Below are 13,583 nucleotides of genomic sequence, written 5' to 3' on the forward strand. Positions count from 1 at the left end.
GATTCAAACTTGTTTAGAACTACCTATACAGTGGTAAGCTGATGTAACACAAGCTGAAAGAATAATCTGTTTTGCAATTGCTTCATGAACAATTATAACGCGTTAGTATTATAGCAGGAAGCTACTGTATGTTAAGTAGAGCTAGAATGTCCGTAATTCTGGCTTGTATGAAGAACAGGACTATGCTTCCTAAATGAACAGCTATTAAGTGAACAAGGAGATGTTGATTTGGTGATCAAGCCTTTTAAATGATTTAAACCACTTCAATAGAGAAAAAAGCTTTAAGTACATGTATTATACTGAATGGAAAATTTAAGAAAGGTTTTTGAATTAGGCAGAAATGGTTCACTGTCGGTTGGTTCAGCATGGCATTATATTTTCTGTCAGCACTATTCAACTAAAGAATAGACACAGCCGATTTGCAGGCTTTCTGTTACCATGTACACATCCCATCTTTAAAAGAATTGTGGTGGAAAAACCCTTAATGAAATACCTTAAAGACTGGATTGTGAGTAGAAAAGAGTTTTAATCTTGTCTGCAGAGAAAGATCACACAGAGACTCCTTATTTCTACACACACTGTCCATTTTATCAGCTCCACTTACCATATAGAAGCACTTTGAAGTTCTACAATTACTGACTGTAGTCCATCTGTTTCTCTGCATGCTTTGTTAGCCCCCTTTCATGCTGTTCTTTAATTGTCAGGACTTTCCCAGGACCACCACAGAGCAGGTATTATTTGGGTGGTGGAACATTCTCAGTACTGCAGTGACACTGACATGGTGGTGGTGTGTTAGTGTGTGTTGTGCTGGTATGAGTGGATCAGACACAGCAGCGCTGATGGACTTTAAATATCTTGTCCACTCACTGTCCACTCTATTACACACTCCTACCTAGTTGGTCCACCTTGTAGATGTAAAGTCAGAGACAGACGATCGCTCATCTATGGCTGCTGTTTGAGTTGGTCATCTTCTAGACCTTCATCAGTGGTCACAGGACGCTGCCCATGGGGCGCTGTTGGCTGGATGTTTTCGGTTGGTGGACAATTCTTAGTCCAAGCAGTGACAGTGAGGTGTTTAAAAACTCAATCAGCGCTGCTGTGTCTGATCCACTCATACCAGCACAACACACACTAACACACCACCACCATGTCAATGATCCACCACCCAAATAATATGTACTCTGTAGTGGTCCTGGGAGAGTCCTGACCATTGAAGAACAAAGCATGCAGAGAAACAGATGGACTACAGTCAGCAATTGTAGAACTACAGAGTGCAGAAACAAGGAGGTGGTTTTAATGTTATGGTTGATCGGTGCACTTTCTTTGGTGACCTTATAGGACAGTTAACAGAGATTTCTTAGCTAGAACACAGGAACTGGTCTAAATAAAGCTAGACCTGAGTTTTGGATGTCATACAATGCAATTGACGCAGTTTTTATCACATACACCATGTACAGATCCAGTAACATTCTGTTGTATCAGTATTCTTGGAATATTGGAATATGACTACTGGCAATCATGCCCTAAGCATATCTACATTTTCTAAGTAGTAATTGATTATGTATTAATACTTCTAGTGTAAATTAACATTTTTCTCTCACAGTATTAATGCCTGAATACTCTGAAAAACTATTTTACTATATTTATTAATCAATTCCATTAGAATGTATTACACTACTGACAGATTCACAGTGCATTTATAATACAAGTATAAAAGCACACTGTTCCTCTAGGTTTTGAGAGGGTTTCTGTGTAAACAAAATTGGATGTCTAGTGCCCTGCTTAATATGAATTTATTGCCCATTTCTGCAACAGGTTGAATGATAAATGCATGCAGAGAATAGAGCAGGACAAATTAAACCAGAGCGCCAAGCAAATTCTGTTAGTAAATGGAATAGATGGCATTGTAATGCATCTGGGCATCTCTTGTCCTCTAATTGAACACTTTACATGCAAACAGCAGGGTAACAAAATTTTAAATAATTATAACAAATCAATAATAAATAACAAATGGCAGTTATATTAAATAAAAATATGCATGTTGACTGCATATAATTACTGACCTCAGAACAGACGGGTGAGCTTTGAAAGTAAGATGTGAGAATGAAAAAAGCAATTCAATGAACAATAAAATTTCACCCAAAAGCAGCCCACTGATTTGTTGCATGTTCACCAGTACGTTATGGCTCTATGTTTAAGTCTGTGCTTTTTTTCTGGTAAACATGTACACACAGCAACATAGATTAATTTTTTAATGGGGTAGAAAGGTAATTATGATTGACTATAGCTGGTGACTTGTCTTTGTCCATGTACAACAGTAGATAATAGATAAATGTACATAAAAACAAACTGCTATGATTTACAAATACTTTTTGACCTGCATTTAATGTATTCAATATAATCAAGGACAAAATGCTAAATTCTAAATCGGAAGGCTCACACTTTCGTGGCCTGAGAAGTACTATTTCAGTCGACAGGTCATTGCGATTTACTTTTTAAAAAGGTTGGCCTCATCATTTTTCAAAAAAACTTTTAGCTTTAAGCTTTTTAAAATGTGCTTCAGTTGCCTATATTGATATTCAGCATTACAGGGCAAGCGACTGAAAAATCACACTAACCTTATAAGTCTGTACAATAGCTGTTGATGCCAGTTCTCAAGCAGTAAGGGTGGACCGATTTTCAAACTTAATTATTTTCATGTGGGAAAAGGCTGATTCACACAAGTAGGTTGATCCAAAATACTGTCAAATATGTGGCACATTTTCTTGTTTTTAAATTTTTTCTCAGCCAGCAAGTTCCAAAACTGTCCAGCAGAGGCCTTTGACTTCAAACAAATGTCAGAGTGTAGAATTTAAAATTTCTCCGTCAGCTCCTTCCACGTATGAACGAAACAGCCGTCTTTGCGGGCTCGTCTTCACAAACAGTGTAGGTTACTAAAGGAAAATGCAAAAATAGCGCAAACTGGCTACTTATGAATGAAAACTTTCTAGATTAGCGGTGCTTTAGGCGGGCTGAGGCGTCGCTATGGTAACAAACCGCAAATTAAAAAGAAACAGTGGCCACATTTCATGTCAATCACGTTGTCCTGTTTAAATAAGGCACGATCTACTACCGTGCACTGCGATCAACTGGTCGATTAAGATCGGCGTATTGGGCACCCCTGTTCTAAATCTTAACTAGTATTGTTCTTTGTATGTATACATGCTTATTCCAAAACTGATAGCTGCAACACATTCCAAAGAAGTAAGGGCAGATACATGCTTAACACTGTACATTACAATTATAATTAGACACAAAATGTCAATAAAAATTAGGTCTAAACTGCAAAGTTATGCTGTTGTAACATGCAGAATGTGGCTTGGCGTTGTCTTCCCGAAACAAGCAGGGAAATCCCTGAAAAAGACATCTGACAGATGAAAGCACTTTGCTCCACATAGTGGATGTCCAGATCTGTTTTCTATGGAAATGTACAGTATGGCAGGCAATGAAGAGGAGAATGTTGAGCAGCTGAAGTCAAAACAAGAATGGCAAGTAGTAGGGACGCTCGGATGGTGCAGCTAGTCTAATGCGCTAGCAGCCTCTTGAGTTCGAATCTCAGATTTACATTTGCGGCATTTAGCAGACGCTTTTATCCAATGACTGAATAAAATTCGAGCAACTGAGGGTTAAGGGCCTTGCTCAGGGATCTAAACAGTGGCAACCTGGTGATGTTGGGGTATGAATAGGCAACCTTATGGTTACAAGTCCAGTACCTGGTGGTACCTTACCTGTTCTTTGTCCTGTACCTTATGGTTATTTGTCCAGTCCAGTAAGGTTGCCAGTCCAGAACTACTAGTCCAGTACCTTAAGCCAGCGGTCCCCAACAGCACGGACTGGTTTCATATAAGATATAATTTCACGGACCGGTGTGGGCAGGAGGATTTAAAATAAAATGATACGACGAGCATAATAAAAAAACACAAAGTGCATAACAATACTACTCACCAATGATGGAAAATCAGTGGGAACCCTGACATTTTTTGCTGCAACGAGACGCTCCCACCTAGGGGTGATAGGAGACAATAACACCCGAAGTGTGTTCCTTATGTCCAGTCTACTCCGTAACTTTGTTTTGGTTGCCGTCACTGCAGAAAATCCTGCTTCACAAAGATAGGATGTTGGGAATGAAAGCAGTGTTTTCATTGTTTTTGTAGGGATCTCTGATTATTTATTGTATCTGTGCGGCCAGTAATAAATGACCCACATAGCGGTAGCGGTCCATGGCCTGGTGGTTGGGTACCACTGTCTTAAGCACTGAGCTACCACTGACCAGGTGTGCAATCATGATTGGCATTGTCTGAGGGTGGGTGGCTGAAGTGTTTCTTCACTGCTGATTTAATTACAGTGTCAGCTGGCTGATTAAAGGCACCTGGCACAGACGTGAATTAACGATGACTCTACATACGCGGTACTGCTCTTTGTATGAACCTGCTGTGTGGCTACTGCACGGAGGGAGTGCGTGTTTGGTACAGCCCTCCTCTTTTAGGGTAGGGGTGTGCCGCGGTAATGAGTGGTGTATCTAAGTAATTGGATATGACTAGATTGGCCGATCAAGGAAAAATTTGTATGTAAAATACCTGTATTCTTCGAATGTAATACCAGCAGACTGAGCAGCCACATGAACAACGACTGGCCTGTTGTTCATATAGGGGTGGGGTATTAAGCCATATAGGTACTCCTCGTAACTGATGCACTACGACCTCTGCTGGCTGATTGATGGCGCCTGCACAGAGGCGGGAAAAGAGTGCGGATCAGGGTGTGTCTCTCCGTACACAAGGCTGATTTGCATATATGCACTCGCCTAGTGTGGGTGACAAAATGCGTACGGCTGCTGCCCACATGTTGGAGGGGGCGTGGGTTAGCTTCGTTCTCCTCAAATCAGAGTGGGATCGGCATCAGTGGAGAGGATGTGTGACGCAATCGGGCAATTAGACGTGCTTAAAAGTCAGGAGAAAAAGGGAAGAAAATGCATAACAAAATATATATATCTAAAAACAAATGAATAAATACTTGTATTCTGTTACTGCCCGGGCCTTGGTGTCTACATGTCTTCTGATCCAATACAGCTTTAACCGTTTTAATTATTAATAAATAAGCAAAGATTCATTTCCTGGCTCAGACTACAAATAGCTGTTTACCTTTCTTCTCACAGGCCTCATTATTAAGAATAATGTGAGCTATGTACCAGCATGTACTGTAATACCAGCAGACAGCACTAATAATGTTATTTTTTCTTATAACAGGTGATAATTGTGCCTAGCTGCAGTAAACATGGATTCCCTGCTGAATGGATCCTGGGAGAGCGCAAACGTTACCATGTCTCCTCCTCCTCACTCGTCCTTTAACGGATTGGACCTACTGATGGAACTAAAGCTGCTTTTTGTGCCTCTGTATGCTATCTTAGTCCTGGTAGCATGCTTCGGAAACCTTTTCCTCCTCTTTCTGATTGGATTTAACAAGAAGCTCCATAGCACAACAAACTTCCTGATTGGAAACTTGGCTCTGGCAGACTTGGTCATGTGTCTTTTCTGTGTTCCCCTGACCGTTTTTTATGCCTTTGACAAGCGTGGATGGATTTTTGGCCATTTCATGTGCCGTTTTGTCACGTTAATGCAAACTGCCACTGTCTTCGCTGCAGTCCTGTCTCTGACCGCTATTGCGGTGGACAGATATGTTGTGGTTGCCTATCCCATTCGGAGGCGTGTAGGCCGGCATTTCTGCACGGGTTTGGTGGGAAGCATATGGCTCTGCGCCTTGGTGATGTCTATCCCGGTTGCCCTGAACACTGTGTATCTGGACCTGAGTGCTGCCGGGCATCACATGGCTGTATGTGAAGAGTTCTGGCAGGAGCAGGAGCTTGGTCGACTCGTCTACTCCTGCTTTCTCCTGCTCCTGTCCTATTTTGTCCCTTTAGCTGCCGTGTCCATATCCTACTGTGCCATCTCATGTCACCTTCAGCAAAGGGCCACGCAAGGCCTCATGGCTGCCATCCCGTCGAACCAGGCAAAATGGGGCCGCAAGAGACGCAAGACCTTCCGGCTGCTGCTTGTATCCGTGCTGTGTTTCGCTTTCTCCTGGCTTCCCTTGCAGGTGGTCAACCTCATCCGTGACCTGGACACTGATTTTGCAATCTTGAGCAAAAGTCATGTCAATGTGATCCAGGTCTCGTGCCACCTGCTAGCTATGAGCTCGGCGTGCTTCAACCCCTTCATCTATGCCTCTCTGCACAACAAGTTTCTATCCTACCTGTGTCACCACATGTTCCACAGTAGCAGACAAAATCAAGCCCAGAACAGTTCTAGCACCTCGACACGCTTACCACGTCAGCGCACCAGCTCCACCCTGGCTGATATTCCTATGGCTGTAGGCAAGATGTTACATGAATAAAATGATCACTGCCAGAAAATAGAAATTTAGTATGGGTCTAGACGTAACCAATTAATGAATGAATTCTTCTTATGATGGTGTACTTTTTGGGCATTTGTTGACTTACTGTTAGGGATGTTAAGAATTAACCAGTTAACTAATAACCGACAGTCATTGTTCAGTTAATGCTGTTGGTTAACCAACAACTAACACTTAATTTGAATTGAGGACAATGCTACAGTTAGCTCTCTTTCTTACCAAACTGAGACTCACCTTCACCCACCCTCAGTGTGCATGCACTACTCCTGGGTACAAACATGAAAAATAAACTTTTATACAGTCTTTAAATTATTAAACCCATCAATGACTTAACTATCACTGTTTGGCATCAGTATGAAGTTTGATAGCATGGCAAACTTATGTCCCAGTCATCTTTTAATAACTACACTACTGTTGTCAGGAAAAGTTTTAATATACAGAATGTAAGGCTGTTCTTTGATTAGCATGTTTATTAAGAGCTTGTAATGAACTGTTTGCTACATTTCTGAACGCTTAACTAGTCACAGTGTTTAAGTTCGTGTTAATGTTCTACATTCCTGCCACATTCATTAAATAAAAAATAAAGACCTGCTTATTTGAAACTGTGTGATGTGTTTAATGCTTTGATAAGGCGCTATAAGCTTGTTAGTTATCAGTTAACCAATAAGTCGAAAGGTATTACTATAGGACCACGGCTGAACAAGTATTACATGGGTGGTGACCCAAGTGTGAAACTGACACACAGTTGTTTTAGCTACATAGAACAAACAATTTACTAAGTGCTATAAGTAAGTCTCTGCCTAATTCACGGCCATTAAAATTGCGTCACGGACTGTGAAATAAGTGGCTTCCTGTGTAATATGCAATTTGCTGTGAAATTGAAGTGATTTAACATTTTTCATTCGTGTAGCATGAGGCGGTCTTCGCAATCATACAGCATTATACGGCATCATAATGATGTTAGTGTAACAGACTTTTCTGTGGTGTAGTGTGCTGACAGTGTTTGATGTGTGTTTACGTATACAGAGTGCATTTTGTCCCTTTGGGGATTCCATAATCAATTAAAAAAAAGTGTGCTTCTCTACACACGTGATCATCTCTCTGTGGTCTTTTGCTATTTTGCTCCCGATAATTTGTCTATATGCAGTTTATTTCTTTCTTCATAAACTCCGCAAACTCTAAAGATGCTTGGTTACACTAGCAATCGGTTAGACAAAACTAAGTTTGTAAAACTCCCAACTGTTTATGTGGACGCAGAGAGGGTGGTCAAAACACGGACGAGTACTTAAGTATGCGTTAAAGTAGGATGATGTACCAACTCATTGGGCAACAAAGATAAAAGAACTTTTTAGGTAAATATAAATGATTATAGCAAGCATTTTATTCCTAGTCATGTTGCTTATATCTTCCAAAGAAATGCTTTTATTAAATAATACCTCAAATCAGTTCTGGTTCTGTGGTGGTCTCTTTCCAATAATGGAAAGTATAAAATATCTTGGGAAATTGTAAACTGTAAAACTAACTTTACATGGTACTGAATTTTTTCAGACTGCTTATGTTGTGCAGCTACTGCTTCTGTTAAGTATTTTCTTTAAAACCTTGTAAGCTATGATGTTTGGTGCTGCATGGTTGTACTTAAATGCCACATATCTTGTTTGGTTGTATGGTACATTTGCTTGGGCACTTTGTATTGCGACAAGCCACACAGTTTATACAGGTGACTGTTGTGTAATTGCTGTAATTGTGTAAATGTTCATTTTGATACTGAAACCTGTAAAACACAATTCTTTACCTTTAAGGATTTAACTGTGAAGTAAATATATGCAACATTAAAAGTCTCATTTTTAAAGCCAATATTTGCTGAGGGGAAGTAATTGAAATTAATGAAAAATTGTCAAAACGTCAAAAAGTCATCAAGCAAAGCATAACAGCTGCAAATCAGTTCATCATGGTGGAAAATAAAGTTTATATCATACATTATTACAGACCACTAAAAGTACATAAGAACAACAAATAACATTTAAATAGTTTCAAAATAACAGGCAGGTCAATAAACGCTAAAACGACGTTTTTTGCTACCCACATTTTTTATTTAAGAAGTAAGTCAAGTCAACTTTATTTATATAGCGCTTTTTACAATAGACATTGTCTCAAAGCAACTTTAGGCTGACAACTGTACAAAACAAGTAGGCCAACAAGTAGGCTGACAACTGTACAAAACAACCCTCAATGATTAATGGAAAAGAACTTAAAAACTAAATCTTGAAGGCGCAGCATGACTCATTCCATGTTAAGACATCACTAACTCTGCTAATAAAATGAGTAATGCTAGAATTAGTCACTATTTTGGTCATGAACCCTGAAGAAGAACCTAAATAAGGGCAAGTTGAACATTATATGGCATGGACTGTCAACTTGAAAAGATCAACAGCCAAGCTTTTCTTATAATGTATGTCACTGGTCTTAAGTTATAAATCATGTGCTATTATTAACTTTCTCTGTCATAACATACTGGTGATTCATATTTCTCAAGTCTCCCACTGAAGGTCTGGAAATCCTGGTCTTAGCGCCACACTTCTCAATGAGGTGCATTTAATGCTAGCTTTGCTTTAACGCTTGCTGTCTGTCAGCTAGCTGGCTAAAAATAGCTAACCATGCTGCTCATTGGTGCTGTATCACCACAGTTTATAAGATGAATGTGATTTGAGCATTTCTGTAAGAGGTGAAGCTACCAGCATCAGGAACAAAAGGGGCAGTTGTAGCCTAGTGGTTAAGGTACTGGATTAGTAATCGAAAGGTTGCTGGTTCAAGCCCCACCACTGGCAGGTTGCCACAGTTGGGCCCTTGAGCAAGGCCCCTAACGCTCAATTGCTTAGACAATATACTGTCACAGTACTGTAAGTCGCTTTGGATAAAAGCGTCTGCTAAATGCCAAAAATGTAAATGTAAAAGCTTAATATAACCCCGTCTGCATATTTGTTTTTACCCAGGTATATAACACCAAATGACAGTGTGGATAACTTTTAACTGATTTTAATGACATGTTTTACACACTTTGGTTACATTCATGACAGAAACGGTAGTTGCTCGTCTATAATTTCACAAGATTATCGTCAAACACAGACAATTTTGTATCTCCAATTCACCTCACTTGCATGTTTTTGGACTGTGGGAGGAAACCGGAGCTCCCAGAGAAAACCCATGCAGACACAGGGAAAACATGCAAACTCCACACAGAAAGGACCTGGACAGCTTCACCCAGGGACCGAACCCAGGACCTTCTTGCTGTGAGGCGACAGTCCTACCCACTGAGCCACCGTGCCGCCCTAACTGGGTTTAAAATGTTACTGTGCAAGTATAATCATGTTCCATGAGTACGTTGTCTAAATGAATCCTATATTCTGAATATAAATCTACATTCGGACGGTGGTGCTTAAACTGATCCAGAGGGCAGATTGTAAAGCCTATTTATAACATCATGATCAGGGTTGCCAGATTTGATTGACAAAAATGTGCCTATAATTAATTCATGTACCAAACATCAATATGGAAAAGAATCAAAGCCAAGTTAACAAGTAACAAAAAAACAGCTCCAACATGTGCAGAATATGTACATCTTGTTTTGGAAGATGGAATAAACAGGTAGGTAATACACTGATTGGCATTTTTGTCTATTTCCACTCTGTAGTTGTGTGGACTTCCCTCTCATTTGCATACTTAAATGAAAGCAAAGCAAAACCAACCCTACCAACATTAGGAAAAATCTTTATGTGTTGACCGTTCAGACTTGTGTTCCAATTTACATAACACACCAGTGGCCTAATTTAGCTCATTTAGCTGTAGGCACACTATGACTGTTAAAAAATAAACCTTTGATTACTTGTTAAATGCTTAGCTGCAAACAAACCCTCTTCCCCCTACAAAAAAGTAATAACACAAAGCCTGATGCTCACGCTGTTTGGTCACTAGGAATCGGCTCACCCAACCAGCTATAGCCTGTCATTGTAAAGCAAAACTTCAATCTATAACTATATATAGAAAAATGTACATTGTTTATTTTAGTTTTGTCACCATGCAGATTTTTGAATTGATTTCTTCAATTGACCATCTTCAAATTAAATCTAATTAATCAATTAAATCCATTTTAATATACAAACCATTAAAAAACAATGTATGGACTGGAATGTATAGTAGTACAATATAAAGCCTTTTCTTTTCTAGATTTATCTAAAGCCTTCACTTACATATTTAAGTCCTCCTAGTAACTGCTGGAGCAAACTGTTTACAGTCCTACCCTCATTTTTTATTTGGAAATGTTCTGGGTCTGACTGGTGTACAGATTTGACTGATATATACTGGTGTTATCATGTGGGACTAATAGGAATTTTTGTATTTGTTGTAACATTTAAATCACAGTTACTTTAAGAAATAATCATTAATAAACATAAGAAAACATTTTTATATATATATATATATATATTAGGGCTGTCGTTAATCGCGTTAATTAACGCGATTAACGCGTTAAAATTTTAATCGCGGTTAAAAAAATTAATCATTTTTAATTTTTATATAGCTACAGTCAATTACTTATAGATAATGTTTGCTAACTTGACTGCTTCAGGTATTTATAGGTGTTTAAATGGTAATGTAGAACAGTATTTCCCAGTATTCTTTCTGCACAAACACAGTATTAAAGGGTTTTCTTAATAGATCTATGAAATAATCATATCTGTGTTTTGATGCTTTATTGATGCCTTATATTAGATCAAAACATTATGGTTGGTGCACCTGTTTTCAGTGTCAGGGTTATAAACAGGAAAAGATCCTCACTTTTGTCAGATAATGTGCTTTCTACAATGAATTTAGATTTAATAATTTTATCATATTTTATGAATGTTTTATTGGTAAACACGTTCTTGCAATAACAATGTACATAACTGTTCAAATTTTGCTTAATTATTAGTTTGCGATTAATTGAGATGAATACATATATATTAGGGCTGTCACACGATTAAAAATTTTAATCGAGATTAATCTCGATTAAAGTAATTAGAAAAAGACGGTTTGTAAAAGACTGGAAGTAGTTGTTAATCAAAGCTTAAATCAAAAGGAAGCTGTACAGAAGAGCAGCAAAACAAAGAGTGTGGAAAGGAGCTGGAGAGGCATGGCAAAAGAAGAGAAGCAAACAACAGAAAATAGCATATGATTAAAATTGTATGTATGCTTAAGCTCAAGAGACAATAAAAACCAAATGGGAATGACTGTATAAAAGAAAATCACAATAGCTTCTTATGTAACCTGAAATTCTAATCAGAAGGGAATGGAAAAACAAAATTGTTAACAGACAAAGAGGATCAGAGGGGAGAGTACAGGAGAGAAAGAATAGAAAAGACTAAGTACACATTTTAGTTCTTTTAATGTTAATTGTGTTGCTATTAAATGTTCTAGACTGTGATCTAAAATAAATATACAATACAATAATAATATTGTATATATATTATGTAGGCGCCCAGGTGGCGCAGTGGGATATTCCGCTAGCACACCAGCACCGAGATTCTGAACTCATCTGTTCGAAACTCGATGTTGCCACCGTCGACTGGACGCCATCTAGCAGGCATAATTGGCAGTGCCTGCAGGGCGGAATGACCAGACTATGTGGGGGTCTTCAAACGCTGTGTAATGACCAGTGATGGCATAGTTACCTTTAAATTAAATTATTGATTACTTGATTTTAAATGTAACTTAGTTACTTTATTGATTACTTGATTTTAAAAGTAACCAGGTTAGATTACAAGTTACTTCATTAGTTACATTCAGCTGTCGTAATGCAACTGGAGCTGCGTAGGCGATTGAAGCGGAATAAGAAACAAGAAAGACGCGGAAAACGGAGTCCTCTGTTCACAAGTGTAAGTAAGATAAATAAAATAAAATTTTTAAACACAAATAAATAACAAAAAGACGATAAATATCCAAAATTTTGGCGAGTGGGGTTTGTAATGAGTCTGTAACTATGGTGATATTACGTCATCACGTCCCCACGTGTAGTACGTAGCGGTGTTGTGTGCATACTGCACACTTCTGTACTGAAAGTATGTACTTCTTTACCGGCCAAGTAGTGCATACTTCCTCCAATCTAGTGCATACTCTGTAAGTATGCGATTTCGGACGCAGCTCGTGACTTAATTGTCACATAGGCCAGACGTCACTCCCCGAGACGCAAAAATAGTAACGCACAGTAACTTGGATAAGTAACTTTAATCTGATTACTGGATTGGAAATAGTAACTCGTTAGATTACTTGTTACTGAAAAATGTGGTCAGATTAGAGTTACTGACATCAGTGGTAATGACCCTGATTAGCAGTTAGAGAGGCGCCTGTGCAGAATGCATGGGAGAAAAAGGGTTCCGCTAAGGGCTGTGAACGGCTCGGAGGAGACGTGAGCAGCAATGTACCGCCTCGACTGCAATTAAGGATCCCCCAGCAGTGGAAGACAAACTGACTATGCTAAATTGGGAGAAAATGCATAAATAAAAATAGAAAAAAATAATAAAATAAAATAATTTGGGCTGTCACGTGATTAAAATTTTTAATCGAGATTAATCACGATTAAAGAACCAAATTAATCGCAATTAATCGCAAACTAATAACTAAGCAAAATTTGAACAGTTATGCACATTTTTATTGCAAGAACATGTTTACCAATTAAACATTCATAAAATAGTGATAAAATTATTCTTAATTATCTTAATAAATCTTAATTATTTTTAGAAAGCCAGCCAATGCCTATATAGAGTTGCCTACATCTACCCATCTTTCATTCAGTTATTCAAAATGACAAGTCTGTTCACATTATCTGGCAAAAGTGAGGATCTTTTCCTGTTCATAATCCTGCCACTGAAAACAGACGCTCATAATATGAACCATTTCTAGATGCAACACCAGTGACATAACTAGGAGCTTATGGGCCCCAGTGCAAAAAAAAAATTTGGGGCCTCAACAAATTGCATATGCTGATAGCTGATCAGAATGAATTAAAAGTACTCGCTCAGAAGTTACACTTCAAGTCCAAATTCCTGCCTCTGGTATTTTTAATGCATAGTTTTAGTTTATATAGTGAGGTGAGTGCTTGAGTCCATGTC

At 38.6% G+C, this 13,583-nt stretch overlaps 1 protein-coding gene across 1 annotated transcript; it reads left to right on the plus strand.

Annotated features, from left to right (window-relative positions):
• Nucleotides 1-4,259: 4,259 nt before the first annotated feature.
• prlh2r (prolactin releasing hormone 2 receptor) lies at nt 4,260-6,426 on the plus strand. Its single transcript, XM_063007911.1, has 2 exons — nt 4,260-4,275; nt 5,300-6,426. The coding sequence occupies exons 1-2, from the start codon at nt 4,260-4,262 to the stop codon at nt 6,424-6,426; spliced, it is 1,143 nt and encodes a 380-aa protein (XP_062863981.1).
• The last annotated feature ends 7,157 nt before the right edge of the window (nt 6,427-13,583 follow it).

The sequence above is a fragment of the Trichomycterus rosablanca genome, chromosome 13 (assembly GCF_030014385.1).
Source record: "Trichomycterus rosablanca isolate fTriRos1 chromosome 13, fTriRos1.hap1, whole genome shotgun sequence".
Lineage (NCBI taxonomy): Eukaryota > Metazoa > Chordata > Actinopteri > Siluriformes > Trichomycteridae > Trichomycterus > Trichomycterus rosablanca.